Here is a 14,274-nt window from a genome sequence, read left to right as displayed (position 1 = left end):
ACTGCAGCTCCATGCTCCAGGCCCTCCAGAGCTCCACTCTCCAGATCTTCTGCAGCTCCACGCCCCAGGCCCTCCGCAGCTCCACGCCCCAGGCCCTCCACAGCTCCGCCCTCCAGGCCCTCCGCAGCCCCTTGCTTCAGGTACGCCTCCGCTGCATGGTCCTGGCCCTCCATCCCTCCCCCTGTTCCGCCTCCGTTCCACCTCCCGCCTGATCAGTATTAGGAGTGTCTGGATGCCACTCCTTAGAGGGGGAGCTCTGTCATGATTACCAGCAATCTCTAACCACCAGAGGTCGCTGGTAAGCACTCACCCTCACAATAACCTATGGACTACAAATCCGCCATTCATGGACTACATTTTCATACATGCACTCCGTTCACAAACACACATGCTTCCTCATTTTGACTGATTACACTTGCACCACCTGAGGATTGTCAAAGACTGATTACACACACTATTTAAATAGCACACACACTCACTTCCTTTGCCGAGTCTTGTTATCTGTAAAGTGACAATTCAACGCGTTTCCTTAGTCTTGTTTTCCTGTGTTTTGACCCTAGTCTTGTTTATCTAGTTCTCCCTGTCTGCTGCCTGCCTTCTGATCTCTCGCCTGTATTTGACTACGATTCTGGACTGCCTTTATACATCTGTTTGTACCTGTGTTGACCATTGCTTCCCTGACTTTGAATAAACCTGCACGTGGATCCTAAAACCTCAGTTGTCTCTGTCACCACCCGTGTTACAAGTGTACACATTTATGCCTGAGCACTGTATAAGAAAAGGTACACAGGGGTAGGGTTGTAATTGATTATTGGATATATGTTAAGATTTTATTGAATGAGAGGTTTCTGTATGTTGTCGGTGCGAGGAAATCTAGTGATGTCTACATAAACAGCAATTTCAAGAAAACTAACAACTGATCATTTTTAAATGATTCATAAGGAACAATCATATGTGCCACAGAAACAGCTCCTGAAAACTGAAATAGAGTTGTTGCTAAGCTAACAGCATGATAGTGTAAGAAGCAGAAAAATCAGAAAAACACTAAGATAATCAAGTTTAAATAAAATTGCACCTTTTTAGTTTGATTTCACCATTGCTATCAATTTCTTTGGCCTTATTCCCCATTTTTGGTAAATGCTTTAGTGTTAACTAATGGAACAATATCAGGTGTTTGTGTGGGTGCTTTTTGAGAGCTCTCATGTGCATAGTACTGTCCCCAGGACTAGATATCATTAGGAGGTGTTTTGTCGACAGGGTTCATTATTGTTACAGCAGAGCAGGTGAAGTTATACACGCTTTAATTAGTCACTAGGGGGAAATATACTGGAATCATTGGTTCATTCTTTTAGGAGACAGCTTTCATGTTTACTTTTTGTTGTTTTAGCAAATCTAGTAGAGTGTGACTTTTTATGCAATGCAAATCGAATAGGTCTCAGTATCGAATCAGATTTGCAAACTCTTATTTCGATTAGATGATATTTGAGCTCGATTGGTATTTAATAAAAATTATTTGTTATTATTTATTTCTAAAAAATATATTACAATTGGTTATTTAATAAAAATAAATTTAAAAGCCACAGACTTTGTGTATTTTTTAAGTTAATTAATGGCTTACATACCAATCATTTAAAAAAAAGTATATATAACAAATGAAATAAATTAAAAAATTGTTAATAATATAGCATAATATTTATGAAACTTGATAGCTAAGCACATAAGCAAGCTGAACAACAGATGCAATTTTACAATTCAGCATTAATCTGTATAGGGTGACAGTGATAGAACCACATTACTGTGTTTGTTGCATATATATGCCAATATTCCAAAGTCTTTCACTGCATCCATGTGCCTCAGTGAACATGTTTCCCAGTGGAACAAGCTAAGTCTGGAATCACCACACATTCCCAGAGTCCCATTCTAATGCCTGGATGCTCCAGCAGTTCTAAAGCAAGAAGCTAAATATAGACCAACCCTTGCATCCTCCCCCTGAGCTGATGGCGTATGTGCAACAAGATATTGTGGCACAAAGCAAGGTACTGCCATTTTATCAATCCTTTATCAAAGCAGTAGTCTTTTTTGGCTCAGACAGCCCACCCACAAACTGTTTGGTAACCATGGTCTTGGGAGTAATAATCTGATGCATATTGCTCACAAAACAAAGAATTACTTTTTTAGTCTGAAGAGGTCTAATGTGATTGGTCGTCTTGACACAACTTCCGGGAGTAAAGGGGCACAAGAGCACAGCTGGTATAAAGAAAGACATGTTTACAAGGTACTGGACTGATACAAGGAATGCTTTTAAGGATGGAATAATCACTGGATTTGCCAAATGTTTGCCAGGTTAGTGGTATCAGATATTGTATTGTATTTTATATTTATTTAGTTGTTTATTCGTTCATTTGTGGATTTATTTATTGTTTGTTTGTAGTACCTGGTAGCAGGTTAATTAAATATGAGTGAATAGAAGTGTATATTATACTTTATTTTGTTTGCAATAATGTGTTCTTAAACTATGCACAATTTCCGTTCTGTGCTGAATCTTGCATAACAAAATCTCTCAGCTTTATATTCATTTTAACTTTCTAATTGATACCTCAGCATACTTAATGCACATCCCAAAATGCCATTGGATCTATATTTATTGAACTTGTAATAAGTAGAATAAGACCAAGAATAGCATTAATTTACATTTAAAGTAAATTAATTTATATTTATAGTAAACGTTTTTTAACGTTTAATCATTTAAGCTGTTTTTGTAGACAATTTTAATGCCTCAACAAGCATTTTCTCTCAGCCCTTATATCCTCTTCTCAGAAAATGCAAGGTATTGATGTGAGACATAGCACGAGCCACGAGTTAACTTCAGTCCTTCTTACACTCTCCATTTAAAATGAGCCAATGCTGTTATCAGAGTTCCAGTTTCATGGTGCTCACTGATGTTTCCCAGTAACCACAGTGACAAATGCCATGACAGCCATCCCAGCATACCCTGCTCCTCTCTGACCGCAGCCTGACATGTGACACTACGCTTGCTTGTTTCCTGGGGGGATGGACACCAGGGATGATTGTGAATTGCTGTTTTTTTTTACTATATTTTTTAATCAGTATTTATTCTTACAGTGAACTTTGTTTTCTTGTTTGTTTTACAGTTTAAATATAGTAAATTTAAAAAATGTATTCAAAAAAAGTTATTTCTTTCTGTTTTTTTACTCTGATTTTTTTTTTTTTTTGGCAGATTGTAATGAAACTGAGATGATCTTATAAATTTATAGCTTTAATGCCAAACCTGAACTTGCAATGTCTCTGAACATTTAAGTTAAATGGATACAGTCAATAGGATGATCTGAGTTGTGGTAAAACGCCACCATCTCCAAAACCACAGCAGTTACTCAGAGGAATAGTGAGCAATCATTGTTATTGCGTTTTAGTAATAAAGACTGTTGTTAAGAAGAGATAAAGTGAAAAAGATTTAATCACAAATAACCTAATCACAAGTGAATGCACTTTGTATGCATGTATTTATTTATATTTTTATCTGTAGCTATGCATAAAAAAAAATTCACCAGCGGTTGAGGAACTCTGAAGAAGACATTTGTGTATCGTGTTTGTTGTTTTCTACTCAAATATGACAATAAAGTAAAATAACTGTACTGAAATCAAAGAAAACACGAGAATCAAATTAATATGTATATGGCTTCTGTCTGGGAACTAAATGTACAGTACATACGGTAATGTTACAATGCACTCACTCCACCCTCTAGTGGACAGTGATTTCCTCTGTCATGCATAACATACTGCAAGAAATAATCATTCAAAATATACTGTCACTGTACTGCATTGCATTCAATGTCAGAAGGAAAGACTGAAATGATGTCAAAAAATATGTTTAAATAGACTGGTGCAATTAAACTTCGAAGCAAGGAAAGAAAGAAAGAAAGAAAGAAAGAAAGAAAGAAAGAAAGAAAGAAAGAAAGAAAGAAAGAACCTTTTCCCTACTAAAACACCAACAAATGGGTCAGTTAGTCACCAAGACCCAATAAAAAGTAGCCTACATATTATGATGCATTATAATTTACTATTATTGAAAGTAATTGCTGGGTGTTACCTTTAATAAAGCTCTGACACACACACACAGTCATAATCATTATAGTCTTCTAAATCATCAAATTACTTTTCACATGAAATCTAGCAATTATGCACTTTATTTTTCTGCTACTTTTTCTCCTACCTTCAAACTCAAACCTATACAAATAGTACCAGTAGGATGAAAAAATTGGTATAATGGGCCTGAAAGCATAAAAATGATTTGTCATGAAAAAAAGTTTGCATAAACAAACCGTGGCATCAGATGTGACTGCACACTGTTTGGGTCAGATGTGGATAGAGTTTGGAAGTCCTCTGTATGGCAAGCCATTTTAACATGCACCCCTCTATTTTTTTTAATACAAGTCTTATATTTTATAACATTTTTAAACCGTTAGAAGGAAATGCATATAAACAATACTAGCAATTGTAACTAAAAATAAGCACTGATAACAAGTACTTATTTCTTAATGAATTAAAAAAATTATTAAAATATGAGCACTCGTCTTTAAAATATGCTCATCTCTATTGCTTTAATAAACTACAAATCTTTGATCAATGTGAATACGGCTTGCCGCATGGGGAGGGGAAAGAAAAGAAGGTGGAGGCGAACGAGCGTGAAAGATAAGTCCAGACAACACCCTAAACCGGTTTAAAGTATATGTCTAGTTACTGTATGCGTGTGAGAGAATGCTACGCGCTGGGCAGAATTTCCTAGGCCCAAATGAGCGGAGCGTAGCAGAGCCATGCGTGCGCCTTTGTTTGTTTTGCACGTTTCCAAGCGATGATAACGCGAATTCGGGTAGCGTTTGAGGAAGCAGCCCCCAGAGTTAGCTCGCTCAGGTCTGGATGTAGCTGATTGGAGTAACAGCAGTCAGAGTGGGTGATCACAGGGAGGAGGGGAGAGACTCTGAAGTGGCTTTTCTGCGTGTGTGTGACTCTCCAGCGGCCATGTTAACTAAGAAACCCTGCGCTGCGGCTGCTGCCTACCCGACTGGTAAGGAACCCAATGCGCGGATCTAAAAGCAACGTCGGGCGCGTTTATTCTCCAGATTGGATTTTTGCAGATGGATTATTTATCCGATTTAAATGCTCCCTAACGCGTGTAAGGCTCGTGGCTTTTCGTTTTATTTCTCGTGGTGGCTATAGGGTCGAGTCGGCTAAGGTAGCCATAAGCCCCGGAAACACCTTTGGAAAAGCGGCCGTTTTTGTAACAAATGAATTTGTATTGTGACTGTAGCCTGAATAAGAAAAAAACATGCGCTTTGTATAGGCCTATATATCTCTTTTGTTTATTGATTTTTTTTATAGCTTACGTTCGGGTGTGCAAAATGTTTTGTAGGGATGTGTTGGTTTTTGTTTGATAAATGAATTAAGTAACCTATCCTTGTTTTCTTTAGATTTCCTATGCTATCAATATAGACCTATTTATGTATCGATACGTCACGTTACGGGGCTACAGATTTCCATTTATTACCCAAACAAGCCGTTTGTCACATATTTTGCCTTTTTAGAATATTGACACGTTAAAGCAAACGTGTAAGCAGTTTTCCCATTACTTTTTTATTATCCACAGGCAAAGGGGGTGATATTTGCCAGCAGTCTTCCCCCGGACTGGGCATTGGGGGTCCCCGGGTTGGAGCAGGGACTGAAACCACATCACCCGTCACATTACCACCACTCAGGAACAGCAACTCTCTAACGGTAAAATTATACTTATTGCATTTTCAATGATGCATGGTATTTTCTTTGTTGTCATGATGTGTTTTGCTGCAATATAAGGGTGAATTTCGATTAGGTCATATATTGAGTTAGCTAATTGTTTTTCGACTGCAAAGATCATTTAACAGTCCTCGGTGTAAAATCAAGGCTGCACTTAATTTTATGATAATCCTAATAATCATATGTCTGAAGCATGCCATTGTAATGTTTTCTGAACTGAGTAAATAATTTGTTTCTATATTGCCTTATGTATTTAATACAAAGCATATTAATAAAGTATTATCTGGAAAATATTTACTTTGCATGTAGTTTACAGTGTGTATTTTTGAATGTTCTTGAAAGAAGCTATTTTCAATTCAAAGCAGTTTTATTATGGACCGTGCACTTAACCTTACAGTGAGTAAGATATAGGTCACAGTTAAAATATTTACTTTGACAGCCCAAAAAATATTTTTCTAGAGTTTCCAAATTACTGTGGACTGAGCACCCCAGTTTTTGGGACGTTTAGGGTAAAATGACAAGAGTCTTTACTGGGACTCATATGGGAAAAATACTGAATTCTGAGACAGTAGAACAGTTTAGGAGAAAAACAACTTCTTGAAAGGTGTTCTTTTTTTTTAGGAGACTCTAGCAATTTAGTTGGAAATGTCGGACACCCTGCAAGTTTTGACAAGGCATTTATTTTGAAAAGAAAGCAGTAACTGTTAATTTAAATATGGAAAACATTTAGGTATCCCCGATAGTAATGGTCAGTGACTCTCTCTCAGTCCTTGGCTGATGTATTGTGTGAAACTGTTGCCATTTGTGGGGGATGGGAAACGTTCAGGTCATCAGTGTGTTACACCAAACATGTACAGTTGAAATCTGCGGTCTAGTGAATGTTCTTTTGTAAATCTATACATCCAAAATCTTGATCTACTGAACTTGCATGGAAATGTGTTTTGCATAATGTAGTACTGATAAATGTGATATTCTAGTAAAATAATTAACATTGCTAAGAGCCTTACAATGCATGGCAATCAAAAACTGTTCAGAAATTTATTAGTATTAGTAATGGTAAAAGAATTTTAGATTTTGGACATGTATTTGACATTAAATGCAGGAATTGGATCAATGCCATTTATGACTAAGAGGCTAGGGGTTCTTTATTTAGCTGTTATTCTAATGGGGTAAATATAGATCCAGACACGCATAGTAGGCGCATTTGTATGTGTGCATACTCTTACAAGACAGAATTTCTGCAATTAATAAAATTAGATGTTTACATTTTATTTTGCATTCTACAATTGCATACAACATGTATGTTTTATGATATTGTTTATGATTTATACACACCGACACAAAGACATAAAAAATAGAGCTATCTGTGTTTATAATTATGCAAGATCTTAAAATAACCTTGTGATAATGATGCATATGACAATTAATAGGACATTTGGGATGTGCTGACTTATTTATTTGCTAAAAATGAAAATGGTCAACCTTGTATAAGATGACATTATAGTCTAGGTCTAGAACAGCAATACTTATGTCTTTATTTGACTGCATGTTAAAATGTCTGGTCATTAAGGTCATTTTTACTGCTCCCATCTTAAAGCTTATGCTTTTTTTGCAAAGTAGGTGAGCACTAGAATTATTGCCAGGCTCACTATAGCCCCCAGACCAAATGTGTCTTTTGTTTGGCTCCAGTTGTGTCCTCTACAGCTGTCGGCAATGCTGTCCTTTCCACGACCCCCCACCTGTCCAGACCATGTTTGAATTAACTAACAGATTGGCCAAGTACAACAAAAAGATATGATTTAAACTTTATGCAGATTCACTTTTAGTTTTATTGGAGGACATGTTAATAAAATTAAGTCTGTCAGTGCAACAGTCTGCAGGAACTGTACAAAAATGTCTTAATAATTCCTGTGTAAATGGTGCCTACTCTTTTAATGGCTGGTAATTTATTTACATTTCCCTCCCCTACCTAATGCATAAATCTGTGCTTTATAGAGGAACCTCATTTATAATGTGATTTGCTTACCGATTGAAAATGAGCTATTTGTTACATTTACCATACATGTATACTAGGTATTAAACTAGAGCTTTGCCATTAAACAAGACATTAAACATTGTCACTACTCAAGTCATGCATGAGACAGGACTGGAGGAAAAAACGTGGCTGTATTTTGAGTGTTTTAAGAGCAGATTGTATCAGAGCTTTTAGATTTTGAGTTCACACTCAGTATTCTTCCTTATCTTCAGTAATAGGTGTAGAAACATCAAAACTGGCTGTCTCAGGGATTAAGGATAGGTTAAGATGAAAAAAGATCTTTAGAAAAACTTTCATTGCACTGATTTGCTATTTACACTAGGGTATTATCACTCTTTCTGCATGTGAAACCAAAAAGGCTAAGATTAGATTATCAAAGCACAGTTAAGTGACAATGAGCGTTACCATTCAAAATGCAAAAAAAAAAACACAAATGCATTAAACTACCATGTTGAAACAACGGTCAAAGGCATAAAAGACTTGGCATAGAATAAGAAGTTTGCAACAAACGTCTGATTGAAGCAACAGGATGTCCTTGTGAAAACAAGATGCAGAGGTAATCACATTATCAAGGAAGTAAGCATCTTGCTCGGCAGAAGATACAGGAAAGCAGGAAATTTGCGTTTAATGTAAAAAATAAACAAAAAAAAATTTCTTCCATAGTTTTGTTCACAAGATCAACATCAAGTAGCATTTGAATGAATTGCCACTCACACCATGGACACCAAAACTCTTATACTAGTTATGCAACATCTAAGTCATGCAAACCAGCGGGACCTATCATGTTCATTTGTACATCAGAATTTCACAAGGGATGCAACTTTGTATAAGATAAAAGTGTTTAATCTGTTATTGTTTTGTAAATTCTTCAAGCCCTTCTTTTCCCTCTGCAGATTATGTGTATGTTATCTGTAGATTATCTCTGGTCTTTAGTTCAGGAAGCTTTATTTCTCTTGATCCACTAAGAATAGATGGGGATTAAGTTGTTCTCTGTTCAGGCTTTGCTAAAAACCTATTGTCTAAATTGAATATATATTTCTATTAGCAGATAAGCGCAAAGTAAATTACATCAATCTTACATTCCCCTTCGAACTACAATTTTAAGGGCCTAGTTTGAATATGTTTAGAGCATTTTGCTTTCTCCAATAGACCTAGGTTTGTTCCACCACCATTGACAGGGTTAAAGTGATTTGCAATAATCATTACCTCTAAGAGGTTCTAAGACTGACTGTTTTGAGACTAATCTAATTTACTGCCTTATCACCTGTGCCGCAAGTTTATTTGGAAAAACTTGCCTTAATTTGTGTATCTTCTTTTGTTTTACTTTACAGGCTGGAGGCAATAAGTACACAATGAATGACCATCTGCATGTTGGGAATCACCAGCAGATCCACGTTCAACAACTGTTTGAGGAGAACAGCAACAAACGAACAGTGTTAACTTCGCAGCCCAATGGCTTGACACCTGTAGGTAGAGCAGGTCTAGCCATGCCGGAGAAGCAGCAAGAAATCAGTCAGTGTCGACAAGGCAGCTCAACTTCTATCAAATCAACTGAAAGCAAACCTAAGCCAGCACCTTTGACTCCTGAGCAGGCCATGAAACAGTACATGTCTAAGCTTTCAGTATTTGAACACCAAGAGATCCTCGGCTACACTGAGATCTATTTTATAGGTCCAAATGCAAAGAAAAGACAAGGTGTAGTTGGGGGGTCAAACAATGGAGGTTATGATGATGATCAGGGCTCCTACATTCATGTGCCTCATGACCATATAGCATATAGGTATGAGGTACTAAAAGTTATTGGTAAAGGCAGTTTTGGCCAGGTGGTAAAGGCCTATGACCACAAGAACCATCAGCATGTGGCTCTGAAAATGGTGCGTAACGAAAAGCGTTTTCATCGCCAAGCAGCTGAGGAAATTCGGATTCTGGAACACTTACGCAAGCAGGATAAGGACTCCACCATGAATGTCATTCACATGTTGGAGAACTTTACATTCCGCAACCATATTTGCATGACGTTTGAGTTGCTCAGCATGAACCTCTATGAGCTTATCAAGAAAAACAAGTTTCAGGGCTTTAGTTTGCCACTAGTGCGCAAGTTTGCACACTCTATATTGCAGTGTTTGGAATCCCTGCACAAGAACAGAATCATTCACTGCGATCTCAAGCCTGAGAATATCCTTCTGAAGCAGCAGGGTCGAAGTGGGATAAAAGTGATTGACTTTGGCTCTAGCTGCTATGAGCATCAGCGGGTCTACACTTACATCCAGTCACGCTTTTACAGGGCCCCAGAGGTCATTCTGGGTGCTAGATACGGGATGCCAATTGATATGTGGAGCTTAGGTTGTATCTTAGCGGAATTACTTACAGGGTACCCTCTGTTGCCTGGAGAAGATGAAGGGGACCAACTAGCATGTGTCATAGAGGTGCTGGGTATGCCCTCTGAGAAGTTACTGGAATCATCCAAGAGAGCCAAAAATTTCATCAGTTCAAAGGGACATCCCCGTTACTGCACAGTCACAACTTTACCTGATGCCTCTGTGGTGCTGAATGGGGGAAGGTCACGTAGGGGCAAACTCAGAGGTCCACCAGGCAGTAGGGACTGGGTGACAGCACTGAAGGGCTGTGATGACCCCCTCTTCTTGGACTTCCTTAAACAGTGTCTAGAGTGGGACCCGTCCCAGCGTATGACCCCTAGTCAGGCCCTCCGCCACCCATGGCTTAGAAGACGCTTGCCAAAACCTCCCACGGGGGAGAAAACAACTGTAAAGCGAATCACTGAGGGTACTGGTGCTATAACTTCAATCTCCAAATTACCTCCCCCTTCTGGCTCAGCCACAAAGTTAAGGACTAACCTGGCACAAATGACTGATGCCAATGGGAATATACAACAAAGGACAGTGTTGCCAAAATTAGTCAGCTGAATACTAATTTCATTTCTTTATAACAATTGTATTTGAAATGCAAAGCGGTGCATTCAAAAGCATGACATTTTTTTAGGAATAGAAGTTGTTAATGCATATCCACCAGTTACGAATTGCTTTGTAGGACCTTTAGTTGGATTTTTTATAGGATAAGCTAAAATGGCCAAGAAAGGGGGAACAACTCTTAAGTTTTTATCTCAGGTCTGTGTTGAATGCTGCTTTGAAAGTGGATTCATAAAATCTGGTCTATAACAAGAAGTCCCATTGTTTTAATACAGACATTTCAAAAGTAAATGGCCTTGTCACAATGACAAAGTTACAATGTTTTGTGTTCTTCTAAAATTTTATTCACCACCCTTAGATCCTGTAAGATAAATAGTGCATTTATGGATGGGAATTTAAAATGCATTTTACTAAAAGCAGTGCAACCTGAGGTCTGTTGCATTTTCCATTATCATTGTCAATATCAAGACTAGAGAAATTCATAATGCACTCTATGAGACCATGATAAGAGAAAGGGGTCATAATGGAGAGTGGATGTTGCAGACTGTTATGAGGTAGTAGGGGAAAGATACAATGTTTACATGATAGACTTGGCATGTGCCTATAAATCTCTTGACATTCCTTGAAGAAATTAAATGAGGAAAAGAGAGAACATATCCTAAGTGGTCTACACCAAATAGACTGATTGCAAGTTTACAGGAATCTGTGGTTTGAGACTATACTGCTCTCAGCAGTACTTGGCTGGTGTATGTTCATGTAATTTATAAGCTATTCGCTGGAAGAGTGCTTTGAACATGTACTGTGTCCTGGAAGGAAAAACTTTGGTGCTTTACCTATTTTGTTTTTTTATAGCTTACCCTAACACACCGATGGAACAAAACAGTGTTGTGTAATCACAATGAGTGAAGACTGGTTATTTTGTAGTTTAAGGACTAAGAATTACAATTGTCTTTGTCTTTAAAATGAATGGTTTTTTTTGCAGCGATTGTGTCTAAGAGTAAGGATATTGTATTTGCCTGAATGCAAGATTGTATGAACTAGGCAATTGCATAGTACTGCACTATTAGAACTGAATTTATAACCACTAAGAAAATACAAATGGCAACATTGTATATTGTAATATTTTGTAATTATTGGGTGGACTTGCTAATATCAGGCCAGAGTTAAAACTCTTAAAGGTTGTTCCCTTTTTAAATGACAATGTTACAAATAAGTTATTAATAACGCCTTTTCCCCCAAATCCAGAACAGTTGGATTTGAACACAAAGATTGGCCATTTACGTAGCATTTGTGATATGGAAATAATAATATGACTGACAGGGGTGTAAAAGCTAAATAGGTTTAACTTATTTATTTAATTTTGTTGTGTCAATGAAGAGCTAATATAGATGAAACTAGTGGCCTGAATGAGGCTTCTATATCAGTGGAGTGATTTACGATGTAATGCACAAAAGTATATCTGCCACTACTTTGAGATCCTAACCAGTCATGGATTGTGGGGAGTGGAAGGAGGTCATTCTGTGAGCTGTCAGGGAGACCAGCAAAGCTGTAATGCTCATGTTGATCCCTCACTACCTCCCCCACTGGAGACTGGCACAGTGCCCACCAGGCCTACTGCACACTGCACAGGGGCTCAGGCCCCTTTGGACACCCTTAGTGCTTTACAGATGCAGAAGTTACCTGCCAACATCAGCAGGCATTTCACAATGTACTTCACACTTTCTTATTGTTCAGTGAATTGACAGCGGTGTGAATTAATTGTGCCCATAGGTTTAATACAATGTGCCTTTGGTTATCAATGCCATTCATTTTATTTCAAACAATTCTCCCTTCCATTTATTTAAAAAAAACTCATGGTGATTCTCTTGCACATGTTTGAGCATCGCCCAAAGATACTTCCCAAACCTCATTAAATGAGACTAGGGAACAAGTGGCTGCACAGAGGTTGTACATGCAGTACAAGTTTTTATATTATGGTTTTAGAAGACAAATAACTTTAGGGTCCCTTTCTAACAGGGATGTCTTGGAAAAAAGACTACAATCACTAAAGTAACTTGTGTCTTTACCACTGCATTCATGTTGTCTTAACAACAAAAGTATTCAATGAGAGCTGGTTAATTTTGTTACAATAGAAATAAGAACACATTTTAATAATTTACCTCAGACTGTTGTGATATTCTTGTACTCTACAAATCCAGGGCATTTGGTACAAACCAAAGTGCATTCCTTTTTGTGTTAGTGGCTATGTGGGAAAAGAAGCCAGATTTTTCTCTTTTTACCTGATCAAGAGGCCAACAAGCCACTCAATAGCACATGTTGAGAATGATAATCTTTTGTGGGGTGTTAACGATAGGCAAAGTAGGCTTGGGCTCTATCACCTGTTAAAATGTCTGACAGATGTAGCATACCTCCAAACCTGTTACTTGACATGGTTGGATGTATCTGTCAAGCAGCAAAAACTGCAACCCCAAGAAATCCACAGTGAGCCAGTTCTTATCCCAGTGTGCAATACAGTGGTAGCATTGAGGAAAATCAAATTACATGGCTGAAAGTTACATTTTAAAAGGATGTGCTTTTTACACTTTTTAAACGTACGCCCTAACTCTTGAATCTAGCTACCCACTGTCATCTAAACCATTTTTTAATGATTCTTTAACAGAGGAACAAAGTTTTTTTGACTTTGTTTGTTTATATTCAGCCACAGAAACTTACTGTACATATGTGAATTTGTGGATGTGTACATATGTATGATGTTTTAATTTTGTGAAATGCTGCTGACAACACTACATATATTGCTGTAGTTGGGGTTTAATGGCGGCCAGTAAAATAATACTGTATGTATTGTACAGCTGATGAAAGAGTTTTTTTTCTAGTGTTCATTTGTTAAATTTTATTGTTGTGGCTGGAATATATTATTAATAAAAGATTTAATGTCAATCTTTACAAAATGTAGTTGTGGTGACGTCACTGTTAATATGGGAAAAAAAACAAAAAGCTACGCTTTAAATCAGCTGCGTAATAAAATACTTTGTCTATGATTAAACATTCACAAAGGCTGATGTGGTATAGTGGAGAATGCTTAAGGTAACACAAGACAATTAGTATAATATTAACAGGTATAATAATTACAGCTTTGGGAGAGCTTGTTTTTATTTCAGTCATTAGAATCAGGTGGTCCAATCAGGCCAGATGTAGCTTTGATCTGCTTTGCTATGTAAGATAACACAATTTTGTTTGCGGTCTGAATCTTCCAAAGGATATTCAAGTGGATTTCTAAGGATCTGGGCATTCAGTGGTGTACATACCAAGGTACCCATATTATAAATTTGGTTAAGTTTGCAGTGTTACTATTCCTTAGATTAACAGCTGTGACTGCCAAAATCTAATTGAAAATTAATGCCGTTTATGCAATTATGATAAATACTAGAAAAGGATGACAAAATATACATTAAAAAGGTAAACACTATATGCTACTTTGGTGATTTATCATGGTTAATACTGAAA

The 14,274-nt window shown here is 37.4% G+C and overlaps 1 protein-coding gene across 1 annotated transcript; it reads left to right on the top strand.

Moving 5' to 3' along the window:
* The first annotated feature begins 4,707 nt into the window (after positions 1 to 4,707).
* On the top strand, positions 4,708 to 13,718 carry dyrk2 (dual-specificity tyrosine-(Y)-phosphorylation regulated kinase 2). The gene is made up of 3 exons (XM_056455820.1): positions 4,708 to 5,083; positions 5,663 to 5,790; positions 9,175 to 13,718. The coding sequence occupies exons 1-3, from the start codon at positions 5,038 to 5,040 to the stop codon at positions 10,765 to 10,767; spliced, it is 1,767 nt and encodes a 588-aa protein (XP_056311795.1). The 5' UTR covers positions 4,708 to 5,037; the 3' UTR covers positions 10,768 to 13,718.
* Positions 13,719 to 14,274: the final 556 nt, after the last annotated feature.

Source organism: Danio aesculapii, chromosome 4 (assembly GCF_903798145.1).
Source record: "Danio aesculapii chromosome 4, fDanAes4.1, whole genome shotgun sequence".
Taxonomy (NCBI): Eukaryota; Metazoa; Chordata; class Actinopteri; order Cypriniformes; family Danionidae; genus Danio; species Danio aesculapii.
Note: the sequence above shows the minus strand (reverse complement) of the source record. Positions and strands in the feature narration are given on the sequence as shown.